General features: G+C 39.1%; 1 protein-coding gene across 1 annotated transcript in view; it reads right to left on the bottom strand.

The window, feature by feature from the left end:
- The window catches only part of LOC123954386 (N-alpha-acetyltransferase 25, NatB auxiliary subunit-like), a 60043-nt gene extending 33189 nt beyond the window's left edge, over positions 1 to 26854 (bottom strand). Inside the window, exons 1-12 of the mRNA XM_046025510.1 lie at positions 26836 to 26854; positions 26194 to 26279; positions 25089 to 25227; positions 22139 to 22257; positions 16413 to 16487; positions 15143 to 15250; positions 14595 to 14673; positions 10413 to 10524; positions 9752 to 9841; positions 8048 to 8217; positions 5537 to 5649; positions 113 to 320 (exon numbers count right to left, since the gene is read on the bottom strand). Of these exons, the coding sequence (XP_045881466.1) occupies positions 113 to 320; positions 5537 to 5649; positions 8048 to 8217; positions 9752 to 9841; positions 10413 to 10524; positions 14595 to 14673; positions 15143 to 15250; positions 16413 to 16487; positions 22139 to 22257; positions 25089 to 25227; positions 26194 to 26279; positions 26836 to 26854 (1318 nt within the window). The remainder of the gene's footprint in view (positions 1 to 112; positions 321 to 5536; positions 5650 to 8047; positions 8218 to 9751; positions 9842 to 10412; positions 10525 to 14594; positions 14674 to 15142; positions 15251 to 16412; positions 16488 to 22138; positions 22258 to 25088; positions 25228 to 26193; positions 26280 to 26835) is intronic.
- Positions 26855 to 27874: the final 1020 nt, after the last annotated feature.

The following is a 27874-nucleotide window of genomic DNA, read 5'->3' as shown; positions in this document are numbered from 1 at the left end:
AACTCATTAAAACAAGGTGCTCTGAGTGATTAAAAAAAAAAACAAAAACAAAACCAACAGACTAAAACTTAGCAAATCAGGCAACTACTACACATTTTGAAAGAATGCTCACCAAATTCTAGTCCATGCTGATACCTTAGCATCAGTTCTCTGACAACACTCAGCTTCTGGTTTTTATCCATAGTGTGGTACAAGCCGAGCAGCCTCGTCAGCTGCACGACACACAGATGCTGCTGCAGAGCTCTGATGTCCGCAGGCAGCGCCAGCTTCTCCTCAGTTGGTGTCGACAAAGGAACAACTCCAAGTAACTGATTAATAAACTGCAATGTAGAAAAAAGGCACCAATCTCAAAAGAGAACTCATCTTTGGCAGGCCGTAATTAACAAATGCTGAAGTGATCTAGAAAAAGGCATTTTCTATCTACCAAAATTACTAAAACAAAAAAATTTCTAACAGCACACAATGCTGATAAAAGGCAACAGAAATGGCATTCTCATTAACTGCTGGCCACAAGTCATCTCTCAATACCGGGTACTATACTAACAGATTAAAAGAATTGTGAAAATGTTTCATAAATTAGTCCACACAACATGATATAATGATATGACAATGAAAAGCTTGATTAGGAAGGCTATAAAAAGAGCAGATTACCAAAAACAAACCTACAATTACAACTAATATACAAGGGAATTCTTACAGAAAATATTACACGTTAAGAGGAATAGTTATGTCAGCGGCCTTATGTTGCTTTTTAATTAAAGTTTTATTTTCAGATACAGATTCACATGCAGATTTAAGAAATAATCCAGAGAGATCCCAGGTACCCTTCTCATCCAGTTTCTCCCAATGCTAACATCTTGCATTAAAATGATTTTAGGAGAGCCTGGGTGGCTCTGTGGTTAAGCATCTGCCTTTGGGTCAGGTCATGATCCCACGGTCCTGGGATCAAGCCCCATGTCGGACTCCCTGCTCAGTGGGGTGTCTGCTTTTCCCTCTCTCTCAGCTCTCTCTCTTAAATAAAATCTTTAAAAAAAACATATTTTCTGAGGTGAGGGTAAGGGGCGGGAGGATAGAAAAGGTTTGTGGTAGAATGAAATGGAAGATCACCTGATGTTTTAGACAAACTGAAGAACAGTTTTATACTTTCATGGTTCTGTCAGATTGGGGTCAGTCAAAAAAAAGATTAATTCTGAGAAAGTAAGCTGTGTAAGAAAAGTAATCTTCATAAAATTTCCCAACAATACAAATTCTGAATAAACACTAAACTAAATTGGGGTACTAGCACGTAAGGAGAGAAGTGGAATGTGGTAAGTGAGATGATCATCCTTCCACGAAAGGGCTCCAACAGAGGAAGACTGTAACTGTAAAAACAAACAAAGTTACACAAATCTGTAATTTAGAAATACTGAGGTAAATCACAGAAGACACAGGTAGGAGCTGAAAGCGATCTGCCTGTAGAGAACCAGAAGCAGGGTGAAGGTGGCAAAGAGCTGCTACTGTCTTTAAGAGAAGCCTTATCGTACCATTTGGCTTTTTCAACTTTATCCATGTAATTTTTTCATAAAAATAAAAATTAAAAAAGAAAACCCCACTTGTGCAGTCTCACATCTGTACCAGTGTTGCTTCAATTTGTCTCCAAATGTATGAATTTTAATTATTATGATCAGATAATCATGTGCAACAAAGAAACTGCAGCCCCAGTTTTGGTATTTTTGATTAAATGCCTATATAGCTTCTCCTGTCAGCTGTTCCATTCTTGTAAGCTACTCTATATATTAGTGATGCTTATCATTAATGCCTTCTTCAAGGAATGCTAAAGAATCTTCCAGATAAACTTTGTCATGAAACAATGCATTCATTCTTTATTCTAGTATGTACCATTTTAATGCTATGCAAAAAGATTCTTTAAAAACTGTCATCATTTGTTTAGCTTAAAACCCCAAGGCAAAGGAAGTCAAAGGATGAAAACATCACTCTGGGTGAGCCACTTCAGGATAATTGGATTCAGTGGCCTACCTGTAGGGGCTCGTCCCAGTTTAAAAGATTGGGACTCTAGCTCTCAGCTTGAAATTTACTTAAATGGTTTGCAATCCTCTGACAAACACACTGCTGAGAGGCAGAATTTTTAGCTACTGAAGTCATCCTACATTTAAAAAGTTGTGGCAGCAAAATTACCCCCTCAATGAAAATTTATGTGGGTCTACAAAACTCATTCCAACCGCTTTAAATCCTTTGTTTCACAGAACAAGGACTACCCATCACTGCTAGTATTCCAGCATTTCTAGAGGGTTCATCTCAATAGACTGTTTTCTATATGAGGTCACATGAGATGACCCAAGAGTTTCAAACATACGAATACAGTAGAGCTGCTTATACTAGATACACATTAGCAAACCCTTATGAATCTCAGCTGAAGGCAACTAAGTGTCCCTTTAATGCAGCCTCATTAGTTAATGCTTCAACTTCTAAGATGGGAACCAACGGAAGACATGATCAACTGTTCCAAATCTTAGCACTTAGTACATAATATCTGCAACAAATACTAACTAAAAAAATCTCTTCCACATGGTTCTAGATTCTGCTTAAATTGCTCTAGTAACATGAAACTCACACATTGTATTTTTAGAGAATCTAACTGCTAGAAAGACCTTTTTTCGACTGCCCAAATTCTGAATTCCCTGTAACAACTTCCTGCAGATCCCAATTCTCATTCCCTTTTTGTACGGGAGCTTTTCAATTATGAGAAAGGAAGGACTGTGTCCTCACCAGACCAAACCTCTCTTCCATTTCTCTCTCCTATGCTTTCAAGTCCTCCTACAAACCAGAACTTCTTTTCTGGATATCCTACAATTAATCTGGAAACTTCTAAAGCTTGACCTGAGCCCTGTAAACACAGCACTCCAAGAACAGTTTTACTAAACCAAGGTGAATGGTAACAGTCATTTCACAACCGAAAGATCATTAGCTACTTACCAGTTTGGGAAAGCACTGCTCCATCTGCCCTAGATACGTCACCCTCAAGACTGCCAAGTATCAAACCTGGTGGACTGAACATAGAACCACCAAAAAATTCTCCAGTAACCTCCACTATGGGGGCGACAGAAGGCACTCTGGAATAACAGGTGGTGGCAACCCTGTGATAAGAAGGCTTCACTGCAACCTTCACTAATTGCAGAGGTATTTGAGTCAAACTGATCAAGTCACGGACTTTCTTTTATACACGCCCCTGTTTCTTTACATGGTGCTCTATCCTACCCCACATACACTATTCTTCCAACTGGTAGAGTACTCCACCTGCTCACTACCAGGGACGCTCTGAACTAACCGCTAAAAATTCATACTGTGGAATAGGGATGAAGTTCCCAGCAATGGGTGAGCAATCTGACCCAGTACACATTGCTGTGGATGAGGAGTCTAAAGATAAGCGTCTCCATTTCATTATGTAAGAAATTTACATTGGTTCATTCACAGCAAAAACTCCTAATATATGACAGCTAACTACAAAATGGTACACTGGATTAGATCACAGAACAGAAAAAGGATATTAATGAGAAAACTGGGAAAATCTAAATAAAATCTAGGCGTTAGTTAGTAATAGTGTACCAGTGTCTTGTTTTGACAAATGTACCATGGTAATTTAAGATATTAACAAACAAGGGTTAAGACTACAGTGTAACTTTCTGTACTATCTTTGTGACTTTTCTATAAATCTAAAATTATTCCAAAATAAATGCATCAAAATGTAAAACCTTGCTCTGCAAAGGATCCTATTAAAGGATGAAAAGGTAAGCAGAGACTGGGAGAAAATATGTGAAACTACGTATCTGACAAAGGAGTTGTATCTAGAATATCCAAATTCTCAAAACTCAACAGTAAAGAAACAAAAACGAACTATGAAGGGAGCAAAAAACAGAAACACATATTTCACTGAGAATATAAAGTTGGCAAATAAGCACATGAAAAGACGTTCAACACCATTAACCAAGAAGGAAATACACATTAAAACCACTATAAAATATCACTATGTACCTGCCAGAATGGCTAAAATAAAAAATGGTGACAACACTAAATCCTGATGAAGATGCAGAGAAACTAGATCACTCATTTACTGCTAACAGGAATTTAAAACGGAATGGCAACTGTGAAAAAGTTTGGCCATTTCTTTAAAAAAAAAACAAAACTAAACAGGTAGCTATCATTACACTACTGGGCATTTTTTTCATAGAAATGAAGACACAAGTTCACACAAAAAGACCCACACACAAATGTCCAGAGCAGCTCTATTTGTAACAGCCAAAAACAGGAAACTGGATGTCCTTCAACAGTTTATAAAGAAATGGTGGCACATCCATACGACAGAGTACTATTCAGCAATACAAAAGAATGAACTATTGAAACATTAACATGGATAAAACTCCAGAAAATTATGCTGAGGGAGGAAAAAAGTCAATCTCAGAAAGCTACACATACTATGGCTCTATTACATAACATTCTTAAAATGACAAAATTACAGAAATAGAAACCATATTAATGATTGCCAGGGGACAGAGAGACAGGGAAAGGGGAAGGTGCAGGGAGATGGCTGCGGGTAAAAAGGGGTAGCGCGTGGGATCCTGGTGGTGGAACTGTTCTGTATCTTGATGCTGGCAGGGGTCACTGAGTCCACGTGCAATACACTGCACTAAATACACATGTAACGTACCACACGTACACACCCAGATGTAAAACTGCTGAAATCTCGGCGCGCCTTGGTGGCTCAGTGGGTTAAAGCCTCTGCCTTCAGTTCAGGTCATGGTCTCAGGGTCCTGGGATCGAGCCCTACATCGGGCTCTCCGCTCAGCGGAGAGCTTCTTTCCTCCTCTCTCCCTGCCTGCCTCTTTGACTACTTGTAATCTCTGCCTATAAAATAAATAAATAAAATCTTTAGGCGCGCCTGGGTGGCTCAGTGGGTTAGAGCCTCTGCCTTCGGCTCGGGTCATGATCCCAGGGTCCTGGGATCGAGCCCCGCATCGGGCTCTCTGCTCTGCAGGGAGCCTGCTTCCTCTTCTCTCTCTGCCTGCCTCTCTGCCTAGTTGTGATTTCTCTCTGTCAAATAAATAAAATATATAAAAAAAAAATCTTTAAAAAAAAAAACCCTGCTGAAATCTCCACAAGGTCAGTGAATTGTATCAATGTCAATTTCCTAATTATGATAATATACTATAGTTAGGCAAGACGTTACCAGTGGGGCAAAATGGGAATGGGCTATACAGAGCTCTCTGTATTATTTCTCTTACAACTGCATGTATCTATAATTATCTTAAAGCAAAACAAAACAAAAACACACCGTAAAACAAAAAGACAATCCAATTATCCATCAGAGGCTTATTCTCTTCATGGCTAAATTTAACAAGAAATCATCTCTTAATCTGTTAGCACCTGGAATCCTTGGCTTGCTAGAGCAGTTACCTTGGCATCTCGTGTTCACCACTCACACACAGATTTAACCTAGTTACAATTAATACAGGTACCCAACAGAATTCTGAACTGTACTTACTTTTGTACACTGTGTAGCAGGTAGGAGGTCAACAAACACCTTGAGGTCTGTAAAACAACAAGGTTTATCCCCAAATCTTTTAAAATACTGGAACATTAATTCTTCTGGATCACCTGAGAGAGAAAAAGAAATCACTACATTTGCTTCTGCAAATTTAAGAGGTCTGATTTGAAAATTTTTTTTTTCATTTAAAAATTTTATTTATTTATTTGACAGAAGGAGATCACAAGTAGGCAGAGAGGCAGGCAGAGAGAGTAGAGGAAACGGGCTCCTCGCTGAGCAGAGAGCCCGATGCAGGGCTCGATCCCAGGACCCTGGGATCATGACCTGAGCCAAAGGCAGAGGCTTTAACCCACTAAGCCACCCAGGCACCCCAAAAAATATTTATTTCAATTAAATTAAAATTTTGCTTGATGGGGCACCTGGGTGGCTCAGTCAGTTAAGCATCCGCCTTCAACCCAGGTCATGATCTCGGGTCTTGGGATCAAGCCCTCCATCAGGCTCCTGATCAATGGAGAGTCTGCTTCTCCCTGTGCCCCATCCCCAGCTCATGCTCTATCTCTCTCTCAAATAAATAAAAACTTTAAAAAAATAAATAAAATTTTGCTTGAATACTTGAATGAGAATGACAATGAGGGCTGCAGGATGGTTTGCCCATTTAAACAAGTATTTTAAAAAGGAGCTGAATCTACAATCTCAACTAGTTTACTTGTTATTACACTTAGGAAATATGACACTTTTCATTAATTAAAGTTTAAATACCTAAAAAGTTTTCATTAAAATTTAAATAAAGACTGAAGTTTATATACAAACATTAAACAAACATGCTTCTTTCCATAGTTCTTGGAAGTATTAAATGTTAACTAAAGGGAATGTTTCACACGCACAACACAAAAGAAAATGGGAAGAGTACCAAGCCAGTAACTCCCACAAGATCACTCACTGTGGAAAATTTAAACATGGATCTACAGAAGCTACCAGTGCCTTTTATTTTTCCTCAAATTAAAAACAAAATTAAAAACAAAAAATTAAAAAAAAATAAAATAATAAAAAATAAAATGCTCTCAAATTAAACCAGAGTTTCTGTAAGATTTTAGGTCTTGGTTTCTGTCCACATTTCAGAGAACAAAAGCCCATGGCTTTAATCAGATTCTCAAAGGACGCTGATCCAAGACACTAAAAATCACTTACTGATCTGTGTAAAAGAAGTTTTGTGCAGGGGCGCCTGGGTGGCTCAGTGGGTTAAGCCACTGCCTTCGGCTCAGGTCATGATCTCAGGGTCCTGGGATCGAGCCCCACATTGGGTTCTCTGCTCAGCAGAGAGCCTGCTTCCTGTCTCTCTGCCTGCCTCTCTGCCTACTTGTGATCTCTGCCTGTCAGATAAATAAAATCTAAAAAAAAAAAAAAAAAAAGAAGTGTTGTGGGGGCACCTGGGTGGCTCAGTTGATTAAGTGTCTGCCTTGGGCTCAGGTCTGCCTTCAGATCCCAAGGTCCTGCGACTGAGCCCTGTGTTGGGTTCCCTGCTCAACGGGGAGTCTGCTTCTTCCTCTGCCCTTCACCCCACTCGTGGTCTCTCTCAAATAAATAAATAATATCTTAAAAAAAAAATTTGTGGAGGGGCGCCTGACTGGGGCGCCTGACTGGTTCAGTCCATACAGCATGTGAATCTTGATCCTGGGGTTATAAGTTCAAGCCCCATGTTGCAAGCAGAGCTTACTTCAAAAAAAAAATGACAATGGTGGTGACTAGATAAACACAAATCTCTATTATGCAGGGTGGAAAGAAGGAAGAGAAAGACAGAATATGGACATAGCAAGTGCCAACACAGATCCAAATACTTTTATATCGAACTTTGGAAAGAAACAATGGAATCTATGTTAACATTTGCTGAGGATTAGCTAAGGATCAAACGAAAATTTTCATTGGCAATTCTGTGAGACTGAGGTTCCTGAAGTCAACCTAAAGAAGTCAACATGGAGTTCAAAATTGGTTGTGAAAACTCTAGGAAGGGAATGAGAGAAGCCCACAGTTAATTTTAGAATAAGCTGCAAAGGGTGCCTGGGTGGCTCAGTTGGTTAAGCAAATATCTTCGGCTCAGGTCAGGATCCCGGAGTCCCAGGATTGAGTCCCACATCAGGCTCCCAGCTCCATGAGGAGTCTGCTTCTCCCTCTGACCTTCTCACCTCTCATGCTCTCTCTCACTGTCTCTCTCTCAAATAAATAAATAAAATCTTAAAAAAAAAAAAAGCTGCAAAGAGCATTAATTAGATTAAAATGAACAGAGATGATTTGCTTCTGCAAATTTAAGAGATGCTAATGTAGAGTTGAAGACATGATTGAGAGATAACGGTACAGTAATCTATTCATGAGTAAATATTTTCAGGTTATGAAGATATTTGCTTCCCAAACATGACTTATCATCACAGACCTCAGAGAATGAATACTGCACTTGGTATGGAGGGCATCCCTGTATCTTCTCCAAAGTTCCCAAATCATATTAAGGGTTCTTACCCAGTTTGTACTCATCATTAAAACCTTGACGTCTTAAACGTCTGATCAGTTCAAGTTTAGCGAGATGTGGTCCTCGGAGATGGCGGGAACTTTTAGATTCTTCTGTTATCTGATCTTCTATAAACTTCACAGCTTCTTCTGCAGAATAATGCACTTCTCCTTCCAAAGAGCTAGGTATAAACACACATGAAAAAAGGTATTTTGTACCTCTACTGTACATCCTAAAACTTAAAAGTGAAGCGAAATTGACTTCAAGAAACAAATTAAAAAATAAAAACCACTCTGATAATTATAAAATAGTAAGGGAGTAAAAGAGAACTATGAGCACATTCTGACAACTAACATGGCAAAGGATTACTCCCAATTCTGGCATCTGATTACCGGACTGTGACTAGTTACCTCTACCTCTTTCTTTAAAATAAGAATGGAGGGGCGCCTGGGTGGCTTAGTGGGTTAAGCCTCTGCCTTGGGCTCGGGTCATGATCTCAGGGTCCTGGGATCAAGCCCCACATCGGGCTCTCCACTCAGCAGGGAGCCTGCTTCTCCCTCTCTGTCAAATAAATAAATAAAACCTTTAATAAAAATAAAAAGAAAGAATGGATAACTTTACATATATAAAATATTGACTGATAAAAAAAATCTAAGTAAATTTTACTTTATTGCTTGAAGAATGAAGGCTGAGAAAAATTAGATCACTCAGTTAATATTACAAAGTAAGCATCAGCTCATCACCACCTTAAATCCTTACTTTTTAAAAAGATCCCATTTATGTTTGTGTTTTTTGTCTAGAATAGCAAAGAAAAAAAAAAAAGGAAACCAGCAACAATCCAAGTGTTCATCAGTCCATCAATGGGGAACAGGTTAAATGAATTACATCTCTAAAGTAGAGTTCTCTTAAGTCACTAAAAAGAATGAAACGGGGCGCCTGGGTGGCTCAGTCGGTTAAGTCTCTGCCTTCCGCTCAGGTCATGATCCCAGGGTCCTAGGATCAAGCCCAGCATCGGCTCTCTGCTCAGAAGGAGGCCTGCTTCCTCCTCTCTCTCCGCTTGCATCTCTGACTACTTGTGATCTCTGTCTGTCAAATAAATAAATAAAATCTTAAAAAAAAAAAAAAAGAATGAAACGAATCTATATATACCATATATGGAAGATGCCCAAGATATATTTTAAGGGAGAAAATACCAAGTTGCAAACCATTATGTCTACTGTAACTGAATTTTTATGTTAAATAATGAGAATAATTACATTAGTATGTTGACAAAATAAATCTGGAAGAAAGGACTCTAAACTATCATCAAGAGTTATCTCTGGGGGCACCTGGCTGGCTCAGCTGGCAGGGCATGCGACTTGATCTTGGGTTCAGAAGGCCTACATTTTCAATTTCCCCACACTGGGCATAGAACTTACTTAAAAAAAAAAAAATTATCTCTGAGTCAATTATATCTCAATAAAAATGGGGAAAAAAATGTTATTTCTGGAGTCGTAAGATATTTAGGAACTTTCTACACCATACATTTCTGGACTTAGTTTTAAGATTTCTTACAATGAACACATTTATTTTGTAATTGTAAAAAATGAAATATCTTACTTTGAAAGGAATACACTACTGAGACCAAAAAAAGAATTCTATTAGGCTTCCAATGAAATCATTTGCTACACCATGCCAGAAAGTGTCACTGTAATTCAGGAAAGGAGTCAACTTACTGTTCACCTTCAGCAGGAGGAGTCCAGGCCTCTTCAATCAGTCGAAAGACAGAATCGAAATAAGTCAGATAGAACTGCCAGTCATCTGAGCTAAAATCAGATTGAATGGTGCACACAGGATTAAACCCAAGTTGTGACAAGTCTGCCCTAGGAACCATGATAGTCTATTTTCTAGGTTACATTTTAGTCTTTACTAGGAAAACCCCAACCCTCCCTTTGAGTTTCCTCTGCCACCTGAAAAGGGAATTCCAGAGGCATGTTTAAAGTAAGATATTTCCTTCAAAGAAATAAAGAGGTCCAGAAAACTAATATTCTTAACAGAAAACTCTCATGTTAGCACTTCCTCAAAATGGGTGGCCGGTGGCGGCGGGGGGGGACACAACACACATGTTTCTTTTAGACCAATACTGAATTTAACAAATTAATGATTTTTAGCATTCATTCTGAAGATGTAATACTTTGCACTCTGATGGCATAAGTTCCATTATACCCCTTTACTGAAAGATAAAATTTCATCAAAAACTTTTAAAAATACCTAGGCCACACTACTGAAAGATTTATGCCCAGGAAATATAAAAGACAACAGATTAAAAAAAAATTCAGTAGTGACACCTGAGAGCCCCACTCCAGTCTCACGGCCCAGAGAGAACCATCTACTCACTTTTTCAGTAAGAGGCGCCTGGAAAGGGCATTGCACTCTGGCCACCTGCTCAGCTTCTTATACATAGCCATGCATTTATTTTCCCGACTCTGAATCTCGCTTGTCAACTTCTCTACAATTAAAAGTTATAAAAATTGGTAAGCTGGTTTCATTTTTCCTCAGAAAGCAGAATAAAGTCCAAACACAAGAAAGAAAATGTCACACTTTCTTATTCCCTCTCTTAGAAAATGGGACCACTAGTAGATATAAACTATTATCTTATTTAAAATTATTTTCCTGAAAAGAAAAAAAAAATTTCTGATACTAAACTTTTAGAATCATGTTTCCTATAAACTACAAGGATCTAGAATGTACTGAGTTGAGGATCTCTTATAAAACCCCAAAAGCATTTAGGAACTAGTATATTTAGTCCATAGACAGACTACCCATCTATACAAACAGTTCCAAAACATTGAATGAGCTTGGACTGGAATGGGATGAGCAAGGTGAGATGTTAGGAGCAATACAAAAATGAACAGAGATGAATCAAACACTTTCCCAACAGCTAGGAACAGAAAAACTATGACTACTGTTTCTGACCAAATGAGATTTACCCCAACCTTTCAGAACAACTTAGTAAATTACGGATACCAACAACTACATTATGAATTTCCTACAGATAATCTTCATTTTAACTATCCTAAACTATAATCCAGCTGGGTAAAAACAGAAAGGCTGACTTTACCCATCTGCGAGGAGGCTGAAATTAAAGAATTAAAGATAAGCAACATAAAAACAATAAATACATAAAATCTTAAAAAAAAAAAAAAGCAGGGGGTGGTGCCTAAGTGGCTCAATTGGTTAAGCACCCTCAGGGTCCTGGGATCAGCCCATGGGATCAGGCTGCTGCTCGGTAGGGAGTCTGCTTCTCCCTCTCCCCTCTGCCCCTTCCCTTGTCCCCCAACTCATGCTCACTTTCTCTCTCTCACATAAATAAATTTAAAAAAAAAAGAAATAACAAAACTTCTCATTTTATGTAATTAGTTAACAGCATTCGTTTTTTGACCACACACAGTCAAGTAAAGATTATACATACCTGTATGAAATAAAGTTATTTTATTTTATTTTTTAAATTTTATTTATTTGTCAGAGAGAGAGTGGACAAGCAGGGGTAGTGCAGGCAGAGGGAAAGGCAGGCTTCCTGCTAAGCAAGGAGCCTGATGAGGGACTTGATCCCAGGATCCTGGGCCATGACCTGAGCCAAAGGCAGATGCTTAACCGAATAAGCCACTCAGACATCACTGAAATAAAATTTTCTAATGATTCCTAATGAGAAATGTGAGGCCACTCATCTACAGTTATATTCCTCCAATGACTGTAAAGGCACAATTAAAAACCAGGTTTGTCAACACTGGATTTCTAGGACTTTCTCCTAAGGAAATCATCAAAAATGGGTAAATGTGGGGCACCTGGGTGGCTCAGTCGTTAAGCATCTACCTTCGCTCAAATCATGATCCCAGGGTTCTGAGATCGTGCCCCACATTGGGCTCCCTGCTCATTGGGAAGACTGCTTCTCCCCTTCCACTGCCCCTGCTTGTGTTCCTGCTCTATCTCTCTCTCTTATTAAAAAAAAAAAAGGATAGTTGTTAGGAACCTAAATCTTCGTCATAAACATCTTCAAAGGGGAATGGTTAGATCATTCTATGAAGTTCCTACATGTAAGTTTTCCAACAAAAAGGGAAGAAGTATTTTCACTACAATGGAAAAGAGCTAACTTCTTTTTTTTTTTTTCCTTAGATTTTATTTATTTATTTGACAGAGAGAGAGAGATCACAGGCAGGCAGAGAGAGAGGAGGAAGCAGGCTCCCTGCTGAGCAGAGAGCCCGATGTGGGGCTCGATCCCAGGACCCTGGGATCATGACCTGAGCCAAAGGCAGAGGCTTTAACCCACTGAGCCACCCAGGCGCCCCAAGAGCTAACTTCTTTAACAGATAAAATGCTCTTGCAAATCATTAAGATTAACCACATTTTCAGAAAGAGGCAAAGGATGGAGCGGCTGAGTGGTTTAATGGGTTGAGCGTCTGCCTTCAGCTCAGGTCATAATCCCCAGGTGCTGGGATCAAGCCCCACACTGGGCTCCCTGCTCCATGGGGAGCCTACTTCTCCCTCTCCCTGTGGATCTGCCTATTTGTGCTCTCTCTCTGTTAAATAAATAAAATAAAATAAAAATTTAAAAAAAGCAGCTCAAAATAATATAATGGCTTTTAAACAAATAAAAAAATTATCCTCCCTCAGAATTAAATAAAAGTTGTAAAATGTTTTATCAGATTAAAAAACATTAAAGTTTGACATAGGGACGCCTGGCTGGCTCAGTCAGTAGAGCTTGTGACTCCTGATCTTGGGGTTCTGAGTTTGAGCCCCATTTTGGGTGTCGAGCTTATTAAAAAAAAAAAAAAAAGAAGAAAGAAAGAAAGCTTGGTGTGTCTGGGTGGCTCAGTTGTTTAAGTGTCCAACTCGGTTTCAGCTCAGGTCTAGATCTCAGGGTCCTGCGACTGATCCCCGCACTTTGCTCCACACTCAGAATGGAGTCTTCTTGGGGCGCCTGGGTGGCTCAGTGGATTAAGCCGCTGCCTTCGGCTCAGGTCATGATCTCAGGGTCCTGGGATCGAGTCCCGCATCGGGCTCTCTGCTCAGCGGCGAGCCTGCTTCCCTCTCTCTCTCTCTGCCTGCCTCTCTGTCTGCTTGTGATCTCTCTCTGTCAAATAAATAAATAAAATCTTTAAAAAAAAAAAAAAAGAATGGAGTCTTCTTGTCTCTCTCCCTCTGTTCCTTCCCCAGCTCACACTCACTCTCTTGCTCTCTCCCAAATAAATAAATAAATAAATAAAATCTCCCTCTCCCTCTGCCTGCCACTCCCCTTGCTTGTGCTCTCTGTCAAATAAATAAAATCTTGGGTGGCTCAGTGGGTTGGGCCGCTGCCTTCGGCTCGGGTCATGGTCTCGGGGTCCTGGGATCGAGTCCCGCATCCGGCTCTCTGCTCAGCGGAGAGCCTGCTTCCCTTCCTCTCTCTCTGCCTGCCTCTCTTGTGATTTCTCTCTGTCAAATAAATAAAAATCTTAAAAAAAAAATTTAATTAATTAATTTTAAAAGATCTTCAAGAAAAAAAATTTTAATAGAAACATTGTGTCAAGTCAAGATTACTCTATGAGCTAGGTAGAGTACTTCTCAATTCGTGATTTGAATTACGAATTGGGGGTGGGGTGGCTCAGTTAAGCATCTGCCTTTGGCTCAGGTCATGATCCCAGGGTCCTGGGATGGAGTCCCACATGGGGCTCCTTGATGAAGGGAGCCTGCTTCTCCCTCTGCCTGCCACTCCCCCTGCTTTGTGCACTCACTCTCTCTGACAAATAAATAAATAAAATCTTTAAAAAAAAAGAAAGAAAGAAAGAAAAAACTGAGAGGAAGAAGAAGGAGGGGAAAAGTACATCTGTAGAAGGATACACAGAGCAAGTTAACTGGCAAAGAACCTAGAGGACAAAGGATTGGAGATCTGGGGTATAATCTTTCTTTCACACATCTTAAATTTACTGAATCCATGAATTATTTTCAATTTTATGATATTACTTAGGAACGCCTGGGTAGCTCAGTTGTTAAGTGTCTGCCTTTATGGCACAAGGTTGATCCCAGGGTTCTGGGATCAAGTTCCACTCAGGCTCCTTGCTCAATAGGGAGTCTGCTTCTCCCTCTGCCTGCTGTTCCCTTCCTTGTGCCGTCTCCCTCTTTCTCTCTGACAAATAAATAAAATCTTTAAAAAATAAAATATTTTCCAAAAGTAAATGTATAACATACAGGAAAATCTGGAAGAACATTAAACAAGTGATTTTTTATGTCTTTATATCTTTATGTTTCTGTATAAGGAAGAAATTTTCCACAATAAATATTTTTCATGTGTGGGGCACCCTGGGTGGCTCAGTCAGTTAAGTATTTGCCTTCTGCTCAGATCATGATCTCAGGGTCCTAGAATCAAGCCTCCAAGTCAGGCTCCTTGCTCAGCAGGGAGTCTGCTTTTCCCTCTGTCCACCCAGCTGTGCTTCCTGTCTCTGTTTTCTTTCTCTCTCTCAAATAAATAAATAAAATATTAAAAAATTTTTTTTCATGTTTAAATAGAAGGAAGAAAAACTTTAAGAAATATTTAAAAATTACCTCCTAATTTTCCTCTGATAACATCCAAGGCTTCCTGGTACTTTCCCAAACGTTCCAAGATCATATAATAAAGTTCAACCTTACAGAAAAAACAAATAAGAAATGCAACAATCAAAAACTTTTCAATAAGAACAACCGTTTGCGTGTTTTTAAAAAGTTATCTAGGGGCATCTAGGTGGCTCGGACAGTTAATGTCAGACTCCTGGTATCAGCTCAGGTCTTGACATCAAGGTCATGAAGTCAAGCCCTGCCTTGGACTCCTGCTGGGTACAGAGCCTACTTAAAAAAACTAAATTTTAATTTAATATAAAAAATATCAATAGAAAAGAACACTATCTTCAAATGAGATGAAATCAGCAGTAAGAATGTTCATTATACTTAAGCCTAAAACTTCATATTTATACAAAAGGCAAGAATGAGGACCCAGCTCTCTAACTAGAGTAAGACAGCAGTTTGTAATACTGTAATACGATAATACATAATATTGTAGCAATATCAAACTCATGCGAATACAAAAGTAGGTCTTTTGAAGGACTTCCATTACTCACTTCAGCCTCGGCTTCTATCTTGTCTTCTCTCACCATTTTTTCTACCATTCTTTCAGCAAGGGGCAAAAACATCGTTTTTGAGAGGTTTTCATCCTGTGCCGATATAGACTATAGGGAGAAAAAATAAATGTTTCATTCTAATTTCTCCCCCGCTTGCACTACTTATATTACCAGGCAGACCATTATTGTGATCCCAGCACATAATTATCATCAGTCCAGCATGTCAAACATTAGACCTAATTTGAACTTGCCACGAAGATACATTAGAGCGGTTTGCCTTAGAAGAGATTTGTTAAAGATTCATTATTCTATACATTTTTGACAAACTGGATTTCCACAATAACTTTTAAATGGCCTATATAAACTAAACTTTTAAATAGCCTAACTTTTAAATAGGTTACTCATACATTTTTCTAGAACTATGTTAAGAGGGGGTATGCCTACACTGCTCATTATATGTAAAGGGTATCATCAGGTGTTTGAAGAGAAAAGCCCTTCAGATGTCCTTTTGAGACGTTCACATATTGGGAGGGAAAAGGCCAATACCTTCCATTTATACAGCCTAGTATTAACTAGTTTCGATAATTAAGATTATCTTAGATTGATAATCAAAATCAAAGCATATTAATAATTTTAACATTGCCTGAGATTCTGCTCAGAGCTCAATAGCTCAAGGTAACTATCATGCTTATTTCGTACATAAACTATGAGATTCCCCAACAGCTAAGACATGTCCTGAATCCAGTACATGAACGCAAACCTGTCTATACCCATAGCCTCTCTGACTTAACTGCTACATTTTAACTCTTTCCTTCCCATCTTCTCTTACACACTATCTCCTTTTGGTCCTGACAGTAGCTCTGAGAGATAAGGATCTCTATTCTGCAGAAGAGCAAATTGAGGTTCAAAAACAAGAATTGATAAAACAAGGCCATCCAGTTTAATAATGTGTTCACTAAACAGTATTGTCTCAAAAAAAAACCTCAAGCAAAATATCAAATAATTCGAGGCTCATACTTGATCAAATAACCCAGTAGTCGATCTAAGATTCAGGGGAAATACAGTCTGTGCTACACACAAATAAACCGATATACCAACTCATGAGGAATAAATACCAAACCCCCCAACTCAAAAAGTCAACTGACAGTATGTAAAATCCCTGTTTGACACATGACGCAACACATTACCCAAGCTGTTCAGAAGACAAGGACAAATAACTATATACAAAAATAAAAACAAATCTCAATCCCATTCTAAATGCCATACTCACTTGCATAATTAAGCTCATCACAGACCAAAAGTAATAAGGGTTTTTGGGGACAATTTTATATAGAGCCATGCCAGCCTGAAAGACAGAGAGCCATAAATACTTAATTTAGAAAACATCATACAGAGGGCAATTAAAGATCTAGATAGTTACTTTAACTGCCTAGTGACTTGATGGATATTCTCTATGGATACCAATATAGGTAATCATGAAGGTGAATTTTTATATCATCAGGAATATTTCACCTTTTGAAACATATTTCTTCAAATTAAAGATCAGTATTTTTGGAAAACACAGTAATCCAATATGGTTCTGAGAGACTACCAACAAACACAATTTGGCTTATGAATATACACCAACAAACTTACCTAAAAATACTGCACTAACCAGTTATAGTAAAACAAATTAAAAAAATCCAGACAGTATATTTAAACTTAAAATCAGAAAACTTTACTCTGACATTATTAAAAAAATAGTAATTCCTAGGTTAGGAAAACAATCAGGTTCTTTCAAGATACCAACTAGAACTGAACCCTTTCTTTGTGAAATGTATAATATAAAATACTTAAAAGCAGGGACATGGAAACAAGAAACAAAGTAGATCTATTTATGTATAACTGAGAATCTGCCCATAATTAGCCAATCAGTAATCAATTCTAAGAACTCAGCTAATTGTCACAGTTAACCTTTTTTTTAGTCTTTTGCCTATCTTCAATCCACTTGAAAAATTACACGGAGTCCCTATTAAGTGGAAGGAAATGTCTATTCCTGCCCATGATACAAAGATTGAGTCCTGGTCCCAAACACACTTAAAAGCTAGGGAAAGTGATAAGACGTGTTCAAATGACTAAAATAATACTTGGCAAAAAAAATAAACATCCTATACAAAAATACAATGCTTTTTTGTCTCCAAAAAAGGCATGGTTAAGTTTGTTCATTCCTTTCTTTTTCTTTCTTTAAAGGAAAGCAGGGAAGGGAATTTAATCATAAAGCCTTCTTCAAAGTAGCAGTCTTTCACATAAACCTTGAAGGTCGAACAGAATGTCTACAGGCAAAGATGGGGTTAAGGATACATATACACAAATACAAACATTTGGGTTGAGCGGCTAAATGAGTGAATCAATTCCAGGTAGAAGCAAAATGAATCTGAACAAAAATATTAAAGAAAGAAAAGACATGTTGACAAGAAAAAATAGGATGTTTGGCCATAAATAAGGATTAAGATTAAGATAATAAGGGGCACCTGGGTGGCTCAGTGGGTTAAAGCCTCTGCCTTTGGCTCAGGTCATGATCTCAGGGTGCTGGGATCGAGCCCCACATCAGGATCTCTGCTCAGGAGGGAGCCTGCTTCCCCCCGCCCCCCCGCCTGCCTCTCTGCCTACTTGTGATCTCTCTCCCTTTCTGTGTGTCAAATAAATAAATAAAATCTTAAAAAAAAAAAAGAGGATTGGTAGGGGAAAAGGGCCAAAGGGTAACATATAACCCTGGTTGTGAAGCACTCAAAAAGGAGTCTGTTATATAGAGTAAGGGAGTGACATGTACTCATCTATATTCTTCTAGGAAGAGTATTTTAGCTGTACCATGAAGGAAAAAAATAGGAGATGAGGCAATAAGAAACTAAACCAGGATGAGGTAGATCAAACAGAAAAGAGACCTCAAAGACACTATAGAGTAAGAGTCAAGATGATTTAGAGACAAAATGGACATACAGGATAAGGAGAGTCTAAAGGGTGCCTGAGGGGGGGGTGTTGCTCAGTTGGTTAAGCATCTGCCTTTTGCTCAGGTCATGATCTCAAGGTCCTGGGATGGAGCCCTGCCTAAGGCTCCCTGCTGAGTGGAGAGTCTGCTTCTCCTTCTGCCTCTGTACCTCCCCTGCTCATGCTCTCTCCTGCTTTCCCTCTCTCTCTCACAAATAAATAAAATCTTAAAAAAAAAAAAAAGAATAAAGAAAAAAAAGGAGAGTCTAAGATGGCTTAAGGTCCCTGCTTCTAATACCAAACCCTGGAGGAATGGAATGAAAAGTGCTAGAAAACCGGGGCGCCTGGGTGGCTCAGTGGATTGGGCCGCTGCCTTCGGCTCAGGTCGTGGTCTCGGGGTCCTGGGATCGAGCCCCGCGTCGGGCTCTGTGCTCCGTGGAGCCTGCTTCCTCCTCTCTCTCTGTCTGACTCTCTGCCTACTTGTGATCTCTCTCTCTCTGTCAAATGAATAAATAAAAAAATAAAAAAAAGTGCTAGAAAACCAATTTTACTTGATCATCTGGGGAAAGAAAACATTTTTATAATGACATACAGAAATAAAAAAGGAGAATATAAAATTAATATGAACTTTTCATACAAAAAAAAATAAGACAAAAATTTCATGCCTGCATCCTATACTATGTTGCAAACACTGATACTCCACTGATACAGAAAACTTCTGAAGACACACAAGTTTAAAAAACACGGCGGTGAGGGGCACTTGAGTGGCTCAGTTGGTTAAGCCACTGCCTTCAGCTCAGGTCATGATTCCGGAGTCCTGAGATCCAGCCCTATATTAGACTTCCCTTGCTCTGCAGGGTGTCTGCTTCTCCCTTTCCCTCTGCCCCTCCCCCTGCTTGTGCTCTCTCTATCAAATAAATAAATAAAATCTTAAAATAAAATAAAATAAAGGGGCACCTGGGTGGCTCAGTGGGTTAAAGCCTCTTGCCTTCGGCTCAGGTCATGATCCCAAAGTCCTGGGATCGAGCCGCGCATCGGGCTCTCTGTTGGCCAGGAGCCTGCTTCCCCCTCTCTCTCTCTGCCCCTCTGCCTACTTGTAATCTCTGTCTGTAAAATAAATAAATAAATAAATAAAATCTTTTTAAACATGAAAAATAAAAAATAAAAAACATTGCTGTGAACTGGAGACTCAAAATACAGGAAAGTCAAAAAACAAATGAACAAAGGAATGTCATATACAGAAAAAGAAAAGTCCAATCACCTTTGAACCCATAGCAAATCTTAATTCAAGATGATTTTAAGGGGCGCCTGGGTAGCTCAGTGGGTTAAGCCTCTGCCTTTGGCTCAGGTCATGATCTCAGGGTCCTGGGATCGAGCTCCACATCAGGGTTGCTGCTCAGCAGAGAGCCTGCTTCCCCCTCTCTCTCTGCCTGCCTCTCTGACTATTTGTGATCTCTCTCTCTGTGTCAAATAAATAAGTAAAATCTTTAAAAAAGGGGGGGGGGCGCCTGGGTGGCTCAGTGGGTTAAAGCCTCTGCCTTCGGCTCAGGTCGTGATCTCAGGGTTCTGAGATCGAGCCCCGAGTCAGGCTCTCTGCTCAGCGGGGAGCCTGCTTCCCTTCCTCTCTCTCTGCCTACCTGTGATCTCTGTCAAATAAATAAATAAAATCTTTAAAAAAAAAAAGATGATTTTAAATATTACCTGCCAGGGATGTCATTTCGGATAGCAGAAATCCTTAAGTTTTCTGATTCCCTGGTTTCCCTCTCTTTTTTACCTCCACAAGTTAGGGCAAATCATTCATTTATAAAAAATTTATTGTGTAGATGCTATTCTAGGCACTGAGGTTTCCACAGTGAACAAAAGAAAAGTGCTCACCCTCAAGAAACATGACATTTAATTTGTAAACTACCTTCTACCCAGACTAACATACCACTTTCAAAATAAACATACACATAAACTAAGAAACTGTAACTATCTTAAGCAGCAAAAAAGGTAAAACAAAAATAAGACATTTCATTCTGAAACATTTAACACCAGAATGCTCCATTCTTCCAATATATTAGCATGGAATAATGTAACAAGCTATCACAGAGTGCCTGGGTGGCTCACTTGATTAAGTATCTGCCTTTGGCTCAGGTCATGATCCCAGAGTCCTATGATCGAGCCACATGTCATCAAACCCCATGTCTCACTGCTCAGAGGAGTCCGCTTCTTCCTCTCTGTCTGCTCCTCCCCCTGATTCACTTCTCTCTCTCTCAAATAAATAAATCTTTAAAACAAACAATAGGGGCGCCTGGGTGGCTCAGTGGTTTAAGCCTCTGCCTTCAGCTCAGGTCATGATCCCAGGGTTCTGGGATCGAGCCCCATGTCAGGCTCTCTGCTCAGCGGGGAGCCTGCTTCCCCCTCTCTCTGCCTGCCTCTGTGCCTACTTGTAATCTCTATCAAATAAATAAAATGTTTAATAAATATTAAATAAATAAGTAAAACAAAAAAACAAGATATAGCTACAACATATTAAGGATTAATGACTATTAAGCCACATCAAAGCAGTGGCTGCAAAGAGCAGGATGCCAAAGTATATGTGTATCTCTGCCAACATGTAAAGTTCAACTGTTTAAAAAAAAAAAAAAGTTGCTCAAGTGGCAGATTATTTTCTTCTTCATTCAAAATTTACCCTAATATTGTCATTGCACATTCTTGTCCTTTCTGTTATTTTATTGCGTGTATATGTAATAAACATAGTTCAAAAATACGTTTTGTGGGATCATAAAATTAACATACACTTTTAAAAAAAAAGAAATTAAAAGAAAGAAAAGTATCCCTTAGAGATATAAGACAGAGACATAGTACTATTTGAGGGGATGTGGGTGTTGCATTTTATTCTACCATGTGGATGAAGCATAATTCCTTTAACTCTACCTGTATTAATGGACATTTAATATATTTTACTTAAAACATCTTCCTAGAAGTAAAAATATTTTAGTATACGTGCTGCCGAAGCAAGCACAGAAGTAAAAATGATATTAAATATTTACATACATACATGTTACTGTTGCCAATTTAAAAATATATACTCATTTTACATTAAAATAAAAATTATAATCTCTGCATATTTTTCCTGAGAATATAATCCATCAGTACATAAAACACCTTCAAAAACATTTGGGGAAAAAAATTCTTGTAATTTAAAAACTTTTATGAACACAAAGATTAATTTTAAGGAGAAAGGATTTATATCAATATAGTACCTTCCATGCTCCCTAATTTATCTGTTATAGTCTGATATTTCAAGTAAAGAATAAGACAAAACAAAAACTCAAGTAAGAAGGCCTTGCTTTCAGAAAAAATTATAACCACAAACAAAGCCATTTCTAAAAACATACTAGTTTGACATCATAACCCTTTATGGGCTTAACAGTTTCACTTCTCTGGGATGTTGACTTTACCCACCCACTAGTCCAAATGGACTTCTTCACATACATCTAAATACATGGAACATCTAAAATGTGCTAACTGGAGAATAAGCTGCCTCTGGCGAAAAAGACAAGTATCCAAAGAGTGGGGAGTTTTCCCAGGTGGATTTAAAAATCTCAACAGGTTACAAGGAGTTAAATTTACAAAATAGATGCAAACTTTAATCTTTCTATAGTCTGTTCATCTTTAGTTCTGGGATTTCTGCTCATTTTCTGAAAATATAACAGCAATCTCATGCACCGGGACAATTTGAAGCCAACTTACCAGAACCAAAGAAAACATACCACCAGGACACCAAAGAACAACCAGATTTCCCCCAAATAAAACACTTAAAGAACCTGAATATAGTTCATCTTTAAAACACACAAAGAAAAACAAGAAAAAAAACACACAAAGAAAAGTATCTGCCTGATTTCCACACACAAACACAGATTCAGCTCTCCACACAGATGCAAACATCCATATACATGCACACACATTCCTACAATTAAGTCGCATTTAAGGAGACTTGTATCTAATGGCAAATCCCACAGTCCAGGAGGTCTGGAATCAAGTTACCTGTTGCATTTTCTTATATTCGCCCACTCTGGCATAAGCCATGAAGAGGTGAGAGTGATACTCCTCACTATTGGGAACTTTCTTCACAGCTGCCTCATAGAGTTTTGTAACTAACTCCGCTAGGATAAAGAGAAATAGGATATTCTTTAATTATTGAAGTATACCTTAAATCTTAATAGCATTTAATTTTTTCCCCCTTTGGAGGAGATAGATGTCTCTTGTCACTAAGGAAGAAGAAAGTATTTGTTTTGCCTCATCTGATCATTACTCTTCTCTTGGTTGGGTGTTAGTTGATGAAGCACGAAATAGCTCAGCACATTTACAATATAAATAAGACCCCTCAGGATTCAGCTTCTCTGTCTCCTTCGTACTTATTTCCCACAGCACTTGGTGTTCCAGCACGCTGAACTATCTGTGGCCCCACCAGACCCCCTGTGCTGTATCATCCCTCCCCATCCCTTTACTCTGTTCCCTCTGCCTGGATTCTCCTTTCCTCTCTTTTCTACTCAGTGAACATCATCCAAGACCAAGACCCAGCTCAAATGTTATCCTAACTGCAAGGAACTGTGAAAGTTCAAATGTAATCCTTCCCTAAACACCGTCTCTGCACCTCCACCCAGTCTGATCACAGCTTCCTTCTGCCATCTTTATATTTTGTAAATAAGTCTCTTAAAACACTTAAAAACACATACTGTAGAATACGGTGCTTTCATGAATTTCCTTATTTTTTTTTAATTGAGCTCTACATCCAATGTGGGGCTTGAATCCACGACCCTGAGGATCAAGAGTCACATGCCCTACTAACTGAGCCAACTAGTTACCCATGAATTTCCCCTTATAGACTGTGAGTAACACATGGGCAGAGAGACCCCCTTTCATCTTTGACTTGGATACAATACTTTTCACAGAGAAACATTCAGTATTTGTGAAATAAATGATTTTTTTTAAAAACACCGGGGGAGAAACCATATCCCTATGTGTCTGCCTTCAGCTCAGGTTGTGATCCCAGAATCTTGGTATCAAGCCCCACATTGGGCTCCCTGCTCAACGGGAAGTCTGCTTCTCCCTCTCCCTCTGACTCTGCCCCTCCCCTTCTGCTCAAGTGCGCGCTCTCTCTCTCTCTCAAATAAAGAAAATCTTTTAAATCTTTTTAAAAATTAAAAATCTTTTAATCTTTTAAAAAATGAATAATGAAACTATAAAGTAACATTTCTATCCACAAGGTTGGCAAAATTTTATTTTTTCCAGCTTTATTGAGGAATAACTAACACATAAAAATTGTATACTTTAAGGCACACAACATGATGGTTTGAGGGCAAAACTTTTTTTTTTTTTTTTTTAAGATTTTACCCATTTGAGAGAGAGAGAATGAGAGACAGCACAAGTAGGGTGAGGGGCATGAGGAGAAGCAGAGTCCCCACTGAGCAGGGAGCCCAATGTGGACTCATCCTGGGACTCTGGGATCATAACCTGAGCTGAATGAAGGCAGATGCTTAACTGACTGAGCCACCAGGTGCCCCGAGAGCAAAACTTTTTAAGTCAAAACTGAGCAAAATTAATAAAGTATTACTTAGAAAAACAAATGTGATAAAGATTTTTTAAAAGCAAGATAATAAAATATATTCAGGAAAGCAAGTACCTGCTGGAATGTAAAAGGGAAAGTGAAACTGATAGGGAACACATAGGAAGCTGTCAGTATAGATGATGCTCTGTTTCTTAAGTTGGTTGGTGGATTCATGAATGTTCATTATTCCATACCAAGTATTCTAGTGTGTTATGTAAAATGTAGCTTCTATAATATGTATTATGGAAGATATATATCATACCATAATAAAAGATTTTAGAAATTAATAACAAAAAACTTTATTTACAGGTGAAACGGTAGACTACGTAGAATATACTTAGAAATAATCTAGCAGGGGAATAGGATACAGATAAAATTTGCCATGTGACATGATCACTTAAGGTGGATAGTGAGATTTATTATTCTGCTCTGGTTTTTTTATGTCTGAAATTTTCCATATCAAATAGTAAAAAAAGGGTAACTCTTCCATTTAATAAATCAAAATGTCACAAATTGACCTCAAATTCTCATTCCAACTCAGGGTACTATGCATGTCAAATATCCTTTCTGCCTGCAGTCTTTGCAAATCCTGGTCAATGCATTATTTTGCCTATCGCCATCCACTCAAAACATGAGTGATAAGTCGAATGAACAAATACAGAAATCAGGGGCGCCTGGGTGGCTCAGTGGGTTAAAGCTTCTGCCTTCGGCTCAGGTCATGATCCTGGGGTCCTGGGATCGAGCCCCACATCGGGCTCTCTGCTCAGCGGGGAGCCTGTTTCCCATTCTCTCTCTGCCTGCCTCTCTGCCTACTTGTGATCTCTGTCTGTAAGACAAATAAACAAAATCTTAAAAAAACAAACCAACAAAAAGAAACAAATACAGAATTCAACCAGAAACAAACAAAAGCTTGGGGAACTTGGGTGGCTCAGCCAGTTAAGTCCAACTCTTAATTTCAGCTCAGGTCATGATCTCAGGGTCATGAGATGGAGCCCGACCTGGGCTCCAAGCTGGGTATGAAGCCTACTTAAGAGTGTCTCTCTTGGGCCGCCTGGGTGGCTCAGCGGGTTAAAGCCTCTGCATTCAGCTCTGGTCATGATCCCAGGGTCCTGGGATCGAGCCCCGCATCGGGCTCTCTGCTTAGCTGGGAGCCTGCTTCCTCCTCTCTCTCTCTCTGCCTGCCTCTCTGCCTACTTGTAATCTCTATCTGTCAAATAAATAAATCTTTAAAAAAAAAAAAAAGTGTCTCTCTTCTCTCCCTCTGCCCCTCCCCGCCTTACATGCTTTCTCTCTCTAAAATAAATAAAATGTTAAGAAAAAAAAAAAAAGAAAGGAAAGAAACAAAAACTTCAGCTCAGTATTAAAAACAGTGAAAAAGAAACACACGTCGATGCATCTCCCGGTAAAGAATAGTCAGTGCCTGTAGCGAGTTGTCATCTGTGGGTTCAAGGGCCGCCACCTCCTGTGCCAAGGTGAAGGCTTCCTCTTGCTTTCCAGTTCTCTGTAAACCAATTGCCTTTAAAACCTGATACATAGGAAAAACATTAGTTTTAAAAGGACAGAAATGAAAATATAAGCCAAACTCCCCGCTTAGAGGGGACCCTCTCCTGCTCCCTGTACTTGTGTTCCCTCACTGCCATATAAATAAAATCTAAAAAAAAAAAAAAAAAAAGCGCCAAAGAAGGCCAACTTGAAAACACAAGATAAGTTGTAAGGTACACCTAGGCTGCTAATCAAGTAAACCATATTTTACTAAAAATTTCAGCACATCAAGATTCTTTCTGGGACACCTGGGTGGCTAAGTCATTAAGCATCAGACTTCGGCTCGGGAGCGTGGTCCCGGGATCGAGCCCCGCACTGGGCTCCCTACTTGGCAGGAAGCCTGCTTCTCCCTCTTCCCACGTGCCCTGCTTGTGTTCCCTCTCTCTGTCAAGTAAATAAAATCTTTAAGAAAAAGATTCTTTTCTATTTCAGCAATATTAAGATGGCACAATAGGGGCACCTGGCTGTCAGTCTATAGAGCATTCAATGCTCAGTCTCAAGGTTGTGAGTTTAAATCCCACACTGGGCGTGGAACCTACTTAAAAAAAATAAAGAAAAGGCACAACACTGCTTAAAAAAAGAAGCCTATCAATATAAGATAATTAAATTAGCTAAATTATGTCCAAAATATCCAAAGAAACAAATAGTTAGCTTTTAATTAAATACTATTTATGGCATTTAAGTCATCAGAAAAATAAATGGCTTAGAGAGGTGCCTGGCTGGCCCAGTTGGTGGAGTGTGCAACTCTTTATCTCAGAGTTGTGAATTCAAGTCCTGTGTTGGGCTCCACACTAAGCATGGAACCTGCTTAAAAAACAAAACAAAACAAAACCTGGGGGGGGGGGACCTGAAAAAACAGAGTCACTAAACAGATTTAACACTTTTTCCCTTTTAAGATTATAATATATAACCCACCAAATATAAGTAACTCAAGAGCAAATGACCTTACCTTAGCACAATGAAGATCCTTATGTTTCTTCAACAATTTATCTGCTTCTTGAATTGCCATTTTATTATTACCATTATCGAGATAATCTATGAAAATAAATTATGATAGTTATTATATTCCTTTGACAAATATGAAAAATGCATAGGCTGGTATGAGATGTTTCAAAAAGTATTTTAATTCAGTATTAAAAACATCATGGTGCCAGGGCACCTGGGTGGCTCAGTGGGTTAAAGCCTCTGCCTTCGGCTCGGGTCATGATCCCAGGGTCCTGGGATCAAGCCCTGCATCGGGCTCTCTGTTCTGCAGGGAGCCTGCTTCTTCCTCTCCCTCTGCCTGCCTCTCTGCCTAGTTGCGATTTCTCTATGTCAAATAAATAAAATATTAAAAAAAAAATCATGGTGCCAATTTTAATGGCTAAATGGCCAGGATGGTACAGAATACAATCTTATATTTCTGTAGTCATCTCTCAGACCTGTTATAAAATTGTGTTAAGGAAAAAAGGAATCAATTATTATCCAAGTCTAACAAAAGCAAAGATTCATTTCCAGATGAGAAGATCTAGAAGATGAGAAGTGTCATAAATGGGAAATGGTGGTAGCTGTGAATTCTAAAACAGGTCAGTCCACAACCTACTACTACTACCTGATCCCTCTTCGCTCATCAAGGTCCCAAATCAGTACAGGGCAAATGAGACACAGATAACTCAAAATAAGTTACAGATCAAATGTTGGTGAGCGCATGGAGCAACAACACCTCTCACTCAGTGCTGCTGGGAAGGTAAAATGGTACATCCACCTTGGAAGACAGTCTGATAGTTTCTTTAAATGCTAAACATACTCTGCCATGTGATCAACAATCGTGCTCCTTGGTACCTACCCAAATAAACTGAAAACTTACACAAAAATCTGCACGCAAATATTTATGGCAGCTTTAGTTACAACTACCAAACCCTGGAAGCAACCAAGATGGCCTTCAATGGGCCAATGAATAAGCGAACTGTGATACACACATACGATGAAATATTATTCAGTGATAAAAAGAAATGAGGACAAATAAACACTGGGGAACTTTAAATGCATATTGCTCAGAAGTCAATCTGACAAGGCTACATACTCTATGATTCCAATTACATGACATTCTGGAAAAGGCAAAAAGTATAGAGACAATGAAACAATCGTGATTACTGGGGGCTGGGAGGTAGGATGAATGGGTGGAGCACAGGGGATTTTTAGTGCAGTGAAACTATTCTGTATGATTCTGTAATGATGGATATAGGTCATCATACTTTTGTCAAAACCCACAGAAGGGTGCCTGGGTGGCTCAGTAGGTTCAAGCCTCTGCCTTCGGTTCAGGTCATGATCCCAGGATCCTGGGATCAAGCCCCGCATCAGGCTCTCTGCTCAGCGGGGAGCCTGCTTCCCCTCCCCCACCTCTCTGCCTGCCTCTCTGCCTACTTGTGATCTCTCTCTCTGTGTCATATAAATAAATAAAATCTTAAAAAAAAAAACCCACAGAAGATACAACACAAAGAATAAACACTAATGTAAACTAGCAAACTATGGACATTAGTTAAAAATAACCTATCAGGGCACCTGGATGGCCATGATCCCAGGATCCTGGGATCAAATCCTGCATTGGGCTCCCTGCGCAGCGGGGAATCTGCTTCTCCCTTTGCCCCTTC

The sequence above is a fragment of the Meles meles genome, chromosome 12 (genome assembly GCF_922984935.1).
Source record: "Meles meles chromosome 12, mMelMel3.1 paternal haplotype, whole genome shotgun sequence".
Lineage (NCBI taxonomy): Eukaryota > Metazoa > Chordata > Mammalia > Carnivora > Mustelidae > Meles > Meles meles.
The sequence above is the reverse complement of the archived record's forward strand: the minus strand, read 5'-3'. Positions and strand labels throughout refer to the sequence as shown.